Source organism: Diorhabda carinulata, chromosome X (genome assembly GCF_026250575.1).
Source record: "Diorhabda carinulata isolate Delta chromosome X, icDioCari1.1, whole genome shotgun sequence".
In the NCBI taxonomy this organism is placed as follows: domain Eukaryota; kingdom Metazoa; phylum Arthropoda; class Insecta; order Coleoptera; family Chrysomelidae; genus Diorhabda; species Diorhabda carinulata.
In genome coordinates this window covers 12,785,069-12,798,813 of record NC_079472.1, presented here as the reverse complement: position 1 = coordinate 12,798,813, position 13,745 = coordinate 12,785,069, and the positions used below count along the sequence as shown (strand labels likewise).

The 13,745-nt window shown below is 34.9% G+C and overlaps 1 protein-coding gene across 21 annotated transcripts in view; it reads right to left on the bottom strand.

Moving 5' to 3' along the window:
* Nucleotides 1-13,745, bottom strand: part of LOC130902787 (enolase-phosphatase E1) — an 89,872-nt gene that overhangs the window by 9,553 nt on the left and 66,574 nt on the right. For 11 of the 21 annotated variants that reach the window (XM_057815110.1, XM_057815095.1, XM_057815097.1 and 8 more), the window contains 7 exons: nt 10,053-10,212; nt 8,470-8,948; nt 6,380-6,489; nt 3,208-3,370; nt 2,932-3,083; nt 2,733-2,872; nt 1,437-1,518 (listed from right to left, as the gene is read on the bottom strand). In XM_057815110.1, coding sequence (XP_057671093.1) covers nt 1,437-1,518; nt 2,733-2,872; nt 2,932-3,083; nt 3,208-3,370; nt 6,380-6,489; nt 8,470-8,948; nt 10,053-10,212 — 1,286 coding nt within the window. Of the gene's footprint in view, nt 1-1,436; nt 1,519-2,732; nt 2,873-2,931; nt 3,084-3,207; nt 3,371-6,061; nt 6,239-6,379; nt 6,490-8,469; nt 8,949-10,052; nt 10,213-13,745 lie in introns of all 21 variants that reach the window. The other 10 variants (XM_057815089.1, XM_057815090.1, XM_057815092.1 and 7 more) reach the window with 1 other exon arrangement.

The window sequence follows — 13,745 nt, the reverse complement described above, 5'->3', positions numbered from 1 at the left end:
TAAAATTATTATTGGAGGAATAAATATACTCAAATGTAGAATAATAGAATAAAAATAAAATAAAATTGAGGTATTATATATACTTCATAGTATCAGTTCGAAGTTTATTATGTGAATGTACTATCCTGACGGATAGATGGAGTTGAAAGGGGTTTTCAGTGGAATTGTTATCACCCCATAAAAATACTTGGGATATATTGCAACCAAAAAGATGAGTTTGAATGATTACGTTGGTCATTCAACAAATCCTTGTATTTATTTCAAAGAAATGAGTTGTTTTGGTTTTGTTTGTTGTAGGAAAATCAAAAAATATTTATTGTTTCCAGTCATTCTCTCCAGCTTTTCTAGATCAATTTAAGATCTACCTCGAGTGTTGAGATGCTCAATTATAATCCTACCTCCTCCTATTGCATCAATTTAAAAAAAAATTATAAACTTTCGGTTTTCAAGACACTGAATTCAAGTAATAAATATTACAGTTGACATATTACCAACTTAGTATTGTTAGTAAGTAAAAAATTATCTGTTAAAATTGTTTATTAGTACTATAATGTTCGAATCGATTGAGACAATTTTTTTTTTCAAAAACCTCAACTTTTATTCACTATTCAGTACTGTCAGATATGAAATAACCTCAATAACACGTATTGGCATCGATTTCAATACTATTTTCGATTCAATCATCGTGGCAACGCACTTGTATTATTTTTTCTTTCTTAGAATTGGATTTGGGCCAATCAAACCAACCTTTAATTTATTTTCCCAGTTGAAAGTCAGTGCTGATTTCGAATTGTGCCAAGAGGACAGGTCTTCTTGAAATATACCCCCATTTATTGTGAAACCCCCCAAAACATTTGTTTAGAAAAGTGTTTAGTAGCCTCTTGTATATGATCACATCTTCTAACACCCCTCTACAAAAAGAATTTTTTCCTTCCGGACAACTTCCAAAAGCCTTTTCGCTACAGGGCAATATTAAAATCCAACAAATCTCTTTAAAGTTCTGTGTTTGTCTTTATTCTTATTAAAATTTCATTAGTTCTTGGTATGTTTTTCCGTTTGCGCCCACATTTTTCTTTCCTTCTCAACTAAAATGATCCGGAAACATTAAATTTTTTTAAAATACATGAAACACTCTATTTTCTCAAACCAACAGTTGTAGATTCAACAAATGACGCTCTAATACCAGTCAAACAAGTTTTTAATATCTAAGGTTAGGTCTGCTGACATCTTCTAGGTAGATATAACCAGTTTGAGGGGTTTTGGACTTCATCAGTAACCGAAATATTAAGAAAAATTGTTTATCTCAATTAATTCAAACAGTATAGTGAGTCAGTAATAAATTTTAATATTATTTATATGTAGAGCTTCTTTTTTTAATCAAAAATAAATATCCTTTGAAAAACCACCCTCTTATCAATTATTTAAGAATTACTTACCACAAATCTATTAACTTTAACGCGTGGTGTCCTTGTTTTGTCCGAACTTGTTTCCCTCATTGATTCAAAACGTGCCGTCAACCTCGAAAATGAATTAAATATGTCAAACAGACAGATAAAAATAAAACATTTATACAAAGTGATCAGGTAATAGATGTCAAAAGTTCGGAAGCAAGGAAAAAAAGGTCTGTAACGACTTTGAATTTTTGTTATAAGACTTTTCATTTCAAAATTCATAGCACACAGAAATCTTGAGACAGATAAACAGTCTGTAATTTTCAACAGGGACAATTTGTATAATTTTTCAAACATTACTACTAAATTCTTCGATGTACCTCTTGCTAAAAAAAATTGGAGGTAAAACAAGACTCCATTCGATTTGAAAACGAGGGAAATCATTGTTTTTAAGAAAATCGAGCTTTTAACAATTGCACCTGCCTTTGATCTATAGAAAAGTCATTTTTAGTGTTCATCGAAGACGAATACTACAACTTCATCTCATTAACCACCTTCAAAATCTAATTATTTAACGAGATAAACGTCCTATAACAATTAACCTCTTATATCGGCCCCCGAGATCATCAGATTTGCTACCAATGGAACATGTGTAGAAAATAATCTGTAAAAGGTTAAGAAGTTTACAGAGAGTAAATGGGATCACAACACCATAGTAGAAATATCATTAAAAGTATAAGGGGATGGATCCAAAACGGCAAGAACTGAAATTGGAGTGAAAGGGATCAGATAACTTCGAACAAATTGAAAAATGTATTCAGTTCAATTTGGAAAGGAATTATCGCCATCTTGTTCAATAACCGGACAGACATTAGAGCTTCGAGCTCCAATGTTATAATTTGGAAATGCCTGGTCAAGTTCAGAGCTAGGCAAAAGAAATAAACTTACACTCCAATGGGTTCCAAAACAACAAGCAGAAGAAAATAAAATAGCAAACAGACTTGCTGAAGTAGTGGCTGATATATGCTTTATAGGACCTGGCCCTTCGAGACTCGCTAAAGTAGGGGTCAATATAGACTTTATAGGACCCAATGCCTTCTAGATTTGTTAAAGTAGTGTCTGATTTAGGCTTTATAGGACCTGACCCTTCTAGACTCGTTAAAGTAGGAGCCAATTTAGGCTTTGTAGGATACAATGCCTTCTAGATTTGTTAAAGCATAAAGGGGACCTGAACCCTTCTGGACTTGTTAAAGTAGGGTTTGATGACTTTTCGGTAAAGCTATGAAAGGAATTTTCTCCCATTTTTTGATGGTCGCTTCGTTCATTGCCATAAAAACTTACGATTTTGTCGATTCAATTTGCGAATCGTCTCCATATTCCTCCAATATATTGATGGCTTGATTTTGTTCTCTTTTTATTTCTTGCGCCTCCCATTTTTCGAACTTGGCCCTGAGCTGTTTGGCTCTGGCAGCTTTCTGAGCCTAAGAAAAAAAATTACAAATCAACAATTTGTCATTCAATAATATACAGATCAACTTACTTCGATCAATTCTTCGGGTAACTTCTGGTTATCACCTTGGTTATATTCTTCGTCTTCTTCGTTTTCATCTTCGCTTGCAGATCCTTCTTCGCTTTCACTTTCCGATCTTACGGGCTCCGGTGGAGGGGTGAATCTTTTCAAAGGTTTAGGACCTGAAATATATCGAAAATTACTACAACTAGAATTAAAAACGTCGATTTTATGTGGGTACGGGAAAATTGTTTTCGTATTTCGAAAATTATTGTTAAAAACATAATTTGGGGAAATATTTTTTACCTATTGCTTCTGGTTCTTTGGAACGATTCTCCTCCATCTCTCGAAATTTGCTGAGCATTTTCGATGCGGTGTGCGAAGCTTTGGCAACCTCGGAATCGTCTACGTTTTCATCGGACCGGATGATTTCTGGATCGTGATAGATTTCTCTATCAGGAGTATCATTCTAAAAATAAAATTAATTATATGAAAAAAAACTGTTTTATATGAAGAAAAATGAGGTTAATATGAAATGTAACACAGAAGATGCAATAATATTAAAAACGCACTAAAAAGATGTTAGTAAAACAGTCAAATTGTTATAGTTTATAATATTTTCTCCTGGTAGTTTACTTTGTAATTTATATTTCGTCCTAGGTTTGTTAATTCAAATTTTTCTTTTCTTGTACAGCATAAAATTGGAGTGAAAAGAACACTGTGGTATTTTTTTCTATATATTCTTTGTTTTAATAATAATTAATTTCATTAATACGGTCCTGTCTATAAAATTATGATTCTATAGAAGAAATATGCTCAGATAAAACAAAAACCTCAAAGAAAATCCATCAAAAACAAACGTTATATATATTTTTGGACTTGGCAACGCTGTTTCTGATTGTCACTGACTTTTCCGGTGTGTAATCTATATTCTAACCTCAACTATTTGCGTTGAAGTAAAAAGGACGATGTTGTATTTTATGAATACGGTCCTGTATATTAAATTATGGTTCTATAGAAGAAATATGCTCAAATAAAACAAAATACTGCTAAAAAATTCTATCAAAAACAAACGTTATTTATATTTTTAGACTTGGCAACACTGTTTCTGTCACTACAATTTCCGACGCGTAATCTATGTTAATGAATAAACCTCAACAATAAAATTAAAGTATATGATCGTTTTATTTTATTACGAAACCTTAGTTGACCGTCAAAAATTTGAGGTCATGTCTGAAAGCAGCGCTTGAATTAATTTAACAAATGAAATTTGAAAATTATATTTTCTGAAAAAGTCAAATGAATTTTAGGACGCCCTTTATAAGTGGTTAGTTTTTATATCTAAATTAAAATCATTTTAAGCGCACAAAACGATTCCAATACTCAGAGGTCTCGATAACATCTTCATAATACATCGAATGTCATTTAGATTTTATTTTTTAACATTTTATTTCCAAAATAATTATTCCTCTATGCGAAATTAAAATTATAACTCGGGAAAAAATTTTCTCGAGCATAAGTGACGCTAGAGAAATCGTTGGACGTGATTTTCAAGTTTTCAACTTGATATCCAGAGGGCGTACTGTGTAAAACTAATTGGATATCAATATACCATGAGTTTTAAGACATTTTTAAAAATAGATAATAATAAAGATTTCAAACTGACACTATAAACTTTGACCGGACTATTTTATTTGCCCTCTCAAGAATCGGTTTGCTATTCTTTCCGAGCTCTTAATGAGACTTATTTTTTTACCGCGATTCTCGCATCCCTGGAACAACGAAACTTCTACTGCATAAGCTGGTAACTCTGCTTATGAACCGTGGAGGTGCGTTCCGTTGATATAAAGTTTTTGGAGATGATTCTATGAACCGTAGAGGTGCGTTCCGTTGATATAAAGTTTTTGGAGATGATTCTATGAACCGTAGATAAGCGTTTCGTTGGTATAAAGTATTTGATTATGATTCTATGAACTGTAGAGAAGCGTTTCGTTGGTATAAAGTGTTTGATTATGATTCTATGAACTGTAGAGAAGCGTTTCGATGGTATAAAGTGTTTGATTATGATTCTATGAACTGTAGAGAAGCGTTTCGTTGGTATAAAGTATTTGATTATGATTCTATGAACTGTAGAGAAGCGTTTCGTTGGTATAAAGTGTTTGATTATGATTCTATGAACTGTAGAGAAGCGTTTCGTTGGTATAAAGTGTTTGATTATGATTCTATGAACGTAGAGAAGCGTTTCGTTGGTATAAAGTGTTTGGTTATGATTCTATGAACGTAGAGAAGCGTTTCGTTGGTATAAAGTGTTTAATTATGATTCTATGAACCGAAGAAAAGCGTTTTGTTGTTATAAAGTACTTGATTATGATTCTATGAACCGTAGAGTAGCGTTTCGTTGGTATAAAGTATTTGGAGATGTTTCTACGAACCGTAGAGAAGCGTTTCGTTGATATAAAATTTTTAGTGATGATTCTATGAATCATATAGGAGTGTTTCGTTGATATAGTGTTTGGGGATTATTCTGTGAACCGTGGAGGAACGTTTGTTTGATATAAAGTTTTTGGTAATGATTCTATGAATCGTGAAGGAGCATTTCGTTGATATAGTGTTTGGTGATGATTCTATAAACCGTGGAGGAGTGTCAGAATCAGAATCATCGGTAGCTATCAATTAATTATCAAAGATTAAAAAAATCAAGGCGAAAGTGACAACGACGGATCTTTTCCTTTGACAGCGACGGGGTGGTTAATTAGAAGTTCGATTCACTTGGACATACCGTGAATTTAGTATTATATCGTTAAAGGGGGGTCAATAGGATGCGCGAAAAATCGACGGTTACTTCACTATCTCTACGCGTTGAGTTAGACGCTATTTTTAGCTTTCAGGCTTACTACAACCACACTATTCGCCGGATCTATTGCCTTAAGACACTTTCCCAAAATGAAAAAATTCACAATTTGAAACGATTGGGAATATCCAAGCGACTATGACGAAGGTGTTCCGGTCAAAGATTTCTATGATTGCTGCAAAGCCGGTATCGATAAATTGAACTACTTGAAAAATTTCGCATGTTTGTGCCAAAATGACGTATTAAAAAATAAGTTATCGAGCCTCAAACGCAAAATAAAATCACAACGGTCATGCTCGGTTTATTAACCTTCACTTGAGATGGATCTCTAGGAGGAGTAATTCTAAATTGTTTCCTCTGTTTTTCGGGTTCTTTGTACGTCTCGAAAAACTTAAAACGTTGCTGAATATCGGCGGTTTTTACTTCGATAGTTTCTTCAACTTCCGACGATCTGACTATATCTTCGGATACGGATTTCTTATAGGCCTACATAAATTTTAATGTACAAAAATATTTTTGGCATACGTAGTAAAAAAAAACGCTTGCGGTAAAAAGATCGTGCGAATTAATAATACTCGATCTACTTCGCTTTCTATATGTGCCTACGTTTATCTACTAATTACTTACCTCTCTAACTTTCTTCACGTCCACTTTCGGTACGGTCACTATCGTTTGCGGTTGTTTCGCTGCGTTCGCGTCCAACTCGAGGAACAGAGATCGTGATTTCTTACTTATTTCTAGAAAAAAACATTCCACATTTGGACTAAAACCACCGAATCGAATCTAGATATATGATTTGAACAAATTCGACACGAACTAAATTCTGAACTTTCATAGCCGTATCGCATCGGTATCAAATTTACGCCCTTTGGGGATGTGAAAGAGTCTTCAGTCTGACCAAAAATTTTCCTTTGGATATATACCTCAATGGTCAAACTCCTTTTCACGTTTGATGACCCTACTACAAAAAAGCAAAAACAAGAGTACGACTGAAAAAAATTGAGCGCCTTAGTATAATAGGGTCCATGCTTACTGACCCTTCAAGCACTAAGGGGTCCACTTTTGGTTCTAACACAATTTAATGATACGAGGTCAGCATAGAGGTTGAACATCCTCAAACAACTGCACGCTGAATCAACTCAATCTGGACTCGAGCCACGGGTGAATGTTCAATCATTTTAAAGACAGTGACCTATGACTGTTGATAATAAGAACTCGGTGGCACACATCACTAATAAAGAGCGATTGACTGGTGACTTTAAGTCTTCAATATTGAATATTCTGATCTAGAGATGGCTGTAGGATGAATCGTTTAGCCGAAGCATTCTTGTGCGGAGGAAAATCCAATCTTTGTCGCTTGATGTAAGTAGCAAAGTTGCCCTTCAAGCCATAACGGCCGAATTGTGTTTATGCTGGAGTATAAGGAAAGTCCTACAAGAACTATTGGACCCAGAACTCATCTTGGAGTTGCTATTACTTTTCTCAACGGTGTACTTACAAAGCAGACTCTGCGGATATAGATAGAGACACTTAGCATGAGACAAGCTAAGACATACATATATGGACCTTCCGCTTTTCTCACCAAACAACTACTCCAGGTGATAGTTGCTAAATTCGACTGCTGACTGGACTTTTAACCACACTATGAGCATCACGGACGATCTGGAATGCATTGATAAGAAAGAACCTGCAGACGAAGTCATCTGTGAACGCCCATCACTTACAAAAGCGTGGTTCGAACACCTGGGCGTCAAAAGGTTCAAGTAAAAGTGTCTAATCGACTTAACAAATATGATAGGGCTTTGTTAGTATCAAGTGGGGTTATCCGTAGTCCTACGTGCTAAACCACCTGGCGTGAGAAGAGAAGACTACGCCTCGAATAGCTGGACCACGACTATAAGTGTAGATTGAAGAAAAATAATGAACAAAAAGGAGAGATACACTACGTATTAGAGATATTGACACATCTAAGGATTCGAAGGATTCACGATAGGCACATCTTTGACAAGTGTTTCGAGTTTTAATAAGCCGGTTAAGAAAATAAGAAAAAGGCCGGAAATACCTACTAAATCTAGTAAGAAGTAAAGGGAGTAGCATAAAAGACTGAAGAACCCATACAGGAGATCTTGGAAGTGGATGAAAGCTTTTCGCTGAATGCATTATTTTGTGAGGGATGCATTTTGAAAGCATCAGACAGACTACTCTCTTCGAGACTTAATAAGTCAGTTAAGAGTTGAAGAAGCTGCGAAAAACACACCAAAAACAAAGTAAAGTGGATGATGCTACTCCGGCGAAAAGAAGACAGTAGGAAGAAATTTCGACTAAATCCAGTAAGAAGAAGAAGGAGTAACACAGAAGACTGAAGACTCCATAGAAGAGATTTTGGAAGTGTTTGAAAGCTTTTCGCGAAATTATGCTGTGAGGGATCCATTTCGAAAAAAGCAGGCAGTGGTGGAGGTGATATGAACATATGAAAACGCGAGAAAATGTATTGCAGTGTTGTCAATATCTTGACACAGAATAAATATTAAAAAATCGAAAACTATCTATATATTTTTTTTTGAAAATGCTACAAGTTATTACAGCACAAGTAAAATCTGTTAAAAAATAAATACCTACAACAATTTTTGTTCAGTTTTATTTAAAAGTCCTTGGTAATGGTAAATTTTCGAAAATAACACCATTTTGGATGGCTAAATGATATAAAATGAACTTACCGCTTTGGAAAACTTCAGTTTCATCTGTATCTCCGTTCCTATCTTCTTTATCGTTGATCAGTTCTCCTTTTTCGAATCTCTCTTTGAGTGATTTCGTATCGCACGATTCGATTTTTTCCGCTTTAGTTAGATTCGCGCAAGATTCCGATTGCATGACCGCTTGTTGGTAAGCCTCTTTCATTTTACCTTGTTTACCCAAAAATAATTTATTCCTAATAGATTGGATCTCCTGTTTCCTCTCTTCTCGCCTTTCGTCTCTGGACGTCTGTTCTCCTTGTTCCCATTTATTTTTCACTTCGTTTAAATTGGTAAAGTGGAAAGGTTTCTCTCGTTGCACCTTCTTAGCCCTATACAAGGTGGGATCTTCTCCGTCTGGTACGTCTTCTTCGTCTTCCTCTTCTTCGGTGGAAGATTCTTCTATAGGGATACCGTTTAAAGCTTCGTCCGTTACGCCCACGTCCATACCTTTAGCCTGGAATCTAAGAGATTCTTTTTTTATTAGAATATCTAAATATTTTCAAATATGCGAGCAAAATAATGAAAAATTTGAAGCATTTAAAGATTTTACTACCTGTGCTTGTTCTTAACGTAAAAATTAGAAGTATACTGAGACCAATAAATTGTAAAAACTCTACAAATAAAATTTTATTTCTAATATTTATGATTTACAGAATAAACATTGTATCTTATCGGGCATAAATGCGGATTGCATGACAGATAAATTCTTGGTAAACATAAATTGCAGGGATTTTCAAATTCATATCTATATCTGTCTATAAAACTCAATACAACGCACTGTATGAATCAGAAAGTTTTTATTTGGTTCTTACAATATAAGTACGTGCTTAAAATGTTGATTCGCATAGTTTTGAGGGGCAAATCATCTAGGTTACGTCAACCACTCTCGATATCGAATATCGATCTTTAAATCCTCAACGGTTTACATATACACGAGATTTAAAAAAAATCACAAGGAGACAAATCGGAAAATTGGAGCGACCACTGATTGAGAAAAAGCTTTCCCTCGAAGTTGCATCGTCTAAAAGTCTCCCAAATCCCGTCCCGAATTCACCGAGATTTTATTTTCCTCATTAAAACCAGGGACTAATAAATCAGTTTCATCCTAATATAGCCGATAATGCCGATAAAAAATTCAATAGCATTAAAAGTATCTTCAAATTACAGAATTTTTACATGGATATATCGAAAGTAACAACATATGATATCAAAAGCTATCTGAAAGGTGGATGCCGCGATTGTTTAATGCCGATGAAAAACTCGATAGCATTACAAATATCTTCAAAGCTAAAGAACTTTTCAGATTTTCTGATTTGTGGACGCGTTTTGATATTAAACGACCGCTCGGTCGATGAAAATATTATACAGAGTTGAATTATTGAAGAATTGGGAGTTTCAGGAGTTGAAAATTTTACATAAACTTTGACGCTCTGAATTTGATGTTGTTAATGATTTTGATTCGTCCCGTTTAATAAAATCATTCGTATATTGAATACTGATTAAAAATACGAGGTATGGCAATTTATCAATGAAAAACGAACAAACCATGTCAAAAAAAAACTTACCTTGCGAGTTTCGATAATATAGATGGCGATTTTTTGACGTTGACGGGCGTGAGATTCCTGTCGGAATCCGTTTCTGTTTGATGTTGTTGAAAAACTTGGAATCTCTCTTTGACGTTTAAACTTTGTAATTCCTCAAGACCCAAATCAGGTTTGTCACTCGCTAAAATATAAAAAAAATGCAAATGCCACAATTTAAAGCAGTTTATTCATTATTAAAGCCGAGACCATAAATCTGTTATAACATGCTATACACGTAATAACGAACATTTGCAACCGTTTAGTGGTTTTAATAAGGTGAGTGCCGCGATTGTTCAATGCTGATTAAAAGCTCGCTTGTATAAAAAACGTATTCAAAGTGTTTTTTTGTCGATATATCATAATAGATGAAAGTTGGGTACAAAATGATACCCACGAAACCAACAACAGTCTAAGTAATAGAGATATAAGAAACATTTTTTTGGGGGTCAAAGGGAAAATCCGACAGTTTCCACTATCTAAATTAAATCACTAGAGGAGTAGACTGGAAATAGTGGGGCTTGTGACAACTTGAAAATAAATTTTAGTGTTATTGCATCTCATCTGCGTATATTTTCTTTCAATTGTTTACTTGTTAACCAGTTTGGGTGTTATTGCATCTCATCTGCGTATATTTTCTTTCAATTGTTTATTTGTTAACCAGTTTGGGTGTTATTGTATCTCATCTGCGTATATTTTCTTTCAATTGTTTACTTGTTAACCAGTTTGGGTGTTATTGCACTCATCTGCGTATATTTTCTTTTAAATGTTTACTTGTTAACCAGTTTGGGTGTTATTACATCTCATTAGCCCGTATATGTGTATTCTTTGACAAAAAAATCAGAAAATAGTTTTGAAGTGGTTTGAATTACTGGTATTACAGTCAGTGTCACTAAAATGACGATAGTATTGATATTCCTGTACAGTATACGGGGGTTGCTACTTAAGTTTTGAGATGCTAGAAAAACCTCACAATTAATTTTCAATCATTGGGTGCCAAGTAAGGACTATTCCTCGTTCTTGAAAATAACGAATCATGCCTTTGTTTAGGCCTTCTGGTAGTTCCGTCATACCCCACTTAAAACTACCAGAGTCCATGGAAAAGTCGTCAGATTCCCAAGCTTGAACTTTTGAACGTCTGCTGGTCTGCAGTACTCCTTCTCCAAGCACTAGCGGCATTATAAATCGTCATGTACCAAGGTTATGACTTCTTAAATGACGTTTTCAAAGTATTTAGCGGAGCAGATGATTGGTCAGACAGGCAGTAGGACCATCAATATGTGATAGGTGTTTAGATCCATCGAGACTGTCAGCGAGCGAGTTCTGGGTCCACTAATGATGTAAAAACTACAAGGTGTGTTCTTCCCGAGGGCTCATTTTGACTCGTTCTGCGTATTAGGGATGGGAGCGAATAAAATTAAAAATACAAAATAATTATATTGAATTTAATAAAAATATAAAATAACGGAATGATTGTCTGTTCGCAAAATGATACATTTTTCATTTCCTATATTCATATGGAACTCGTCTTTTCTAATGACTCTTTAATAATTTTCACAGTATTTTGTATACCGGTCGTTAACTTTAAAAAAAAACCGGTTAATGTTATAACATGTACTATCTTGAATATTTATAAACAAAAAACGTGTTGGACGAGCTTGCAACTGTCGGTTTTAAAAACTTTTTATTGTTATTAAAAATACTTATAATTCCGGTTTACGTTTACCGTATACAAATTTCATACAAATGCCATATGTTATTCGCTTATAATTCAAATAATCAACATTTTCAATTAAAATAACTCGAGTTATACGAGGGGAATTCAAAGATTATCGTTAAGACGACATTACTTCTCATTTTTGGCCAAATAATTTAGGCTGACTTTACTATATCGTATTTTTTTATTATTTATTTCTCGTATTTCCGCCATCTTTTTTCTTTATCTAGTACCTAAATCTCAAATCTATGAACTGATATTGGAAAACCTATTTAGCTTCTTTATTTGGCAATTGACAGTCGATCTTCATAGTTCAAAGGGCCGTTAAGCAGATAGGCCCATTGTGCCCCAGTTGACGTTATCAAATGCCCTATCGATGTCCTTTAAGAAGCCGATCAGGTGCTTTGGTTTGATGTCATTAGACAAGGTAGTGAGGCTTGCACAAGTGCTTAAACCGCGCTCGAATAAGTTCTAGACACTCCGGATCGTCCATGATGCTCATGATGTGGAGATGGCGTCTTAGATAACAGTGCCCCGATTGCTTAGAGAAGTTGTTTGGTATGAGACGCACAAGGTCCATTTATGTGCGCCTTAGCTTTTCTCTTGCCAGGTGTCTCTTTCCATCTCTGTCGAGCCCGCCGTTGAGCACATAGGCCTTCAGATAGGCCCATTGTGCCCCAGTTGACGTTATCAAAGGCCTATGTCCTTTAAGAAGCCAATCGGGTGCTTTGGTTAGATGTCATTAGTGCAAGTTGTGAGACTTGCACAAGTGTATAAACCGCGCTCTTAGGAGTTCTAGAGACTCACAGATGACTTTGTCTGAAGTTTCATTCTCCTCCATGCACCAGCGGCATTCCAAATCGTCCGTGATGCTCTTAGTGTGGAGATGGCGTCTTAGATAAAAGTGCCCGGTTGTTTGGTATGAGACGCAAGATCCATTCATGTGTGCCTTTCCATCTCTGCCGAGCCCGTCGTTGAGAGACGCGATAGCAACCCTTCTAGCTACACCAAGGATGGGTTTTGGGCCCATCGGTCAGTTCGCCGATCCCAGTCTGGCGAGTGAGACCGATTCGTCGTCTTTGAAGTCGACCATCTTATAAACGTTTTTAAATACCAAATTTGGTCGTTATACAATATTGCATAAACTATAAACCAGTTTCAGTACTCTTGAACCTCAGCAGCATATCATATAGATATTTATGGCAAGTAAATTATTCAGATTCATCATATTTTCATAAAGATCCTGAATTAGGTGGATATTTAACTTTTCTTGAAGAAATCTTACAGGAGAACGTTATACCAGGTATGGTAATATGATTTTTAATTACCACAGTTTTCCAGTGAGGTGGATTGGTAGACGAGGACCAATAAAATACCCCACCCCCCAAGATCTCCAGATTATTTCTATGGTCCCAACGATTTTATCTTGTTTTCTAATTTCTAAATTTTGCTTGCATTAAAAGATTAAATAATAAATAAAAGTTTTGAAGCAAAAAATGTCTTGTCTGTTTGTTAGATTGGAAACAACCCTCGTATTTGATTTGAACCCAAGGATAAGTTACGCACGCACGAAATTAGTTGCAACCATTCCGATGGTGAATGAAGATCACTTTACTTTTCCCTGTCACTATAATTAGTGTTTTTTTACACCCCTATGGGGTTGCCAGAAACATTTTGAACGTAATTTTATACATCAACTCTATTCAGTTGGAATAATAGGATGGCAAAGTATTCGATTTCAAATTATATCAAGTGACTAAGAAATTGAAAATAAAAAGATTAAACGTGTGTGAATAAAATGCTATGATATGATTTGTGAAGAATTTCTACCAAATTATCACATGGTTTTGTGATAATTGGACATGTTCTAACAGGTATAAACACGAAATAATCTTAGTTGTGGACACACTATAGAAAAAATTGGAAAACTCAACGCATTTTTAGTGCATTCGACGATTTGT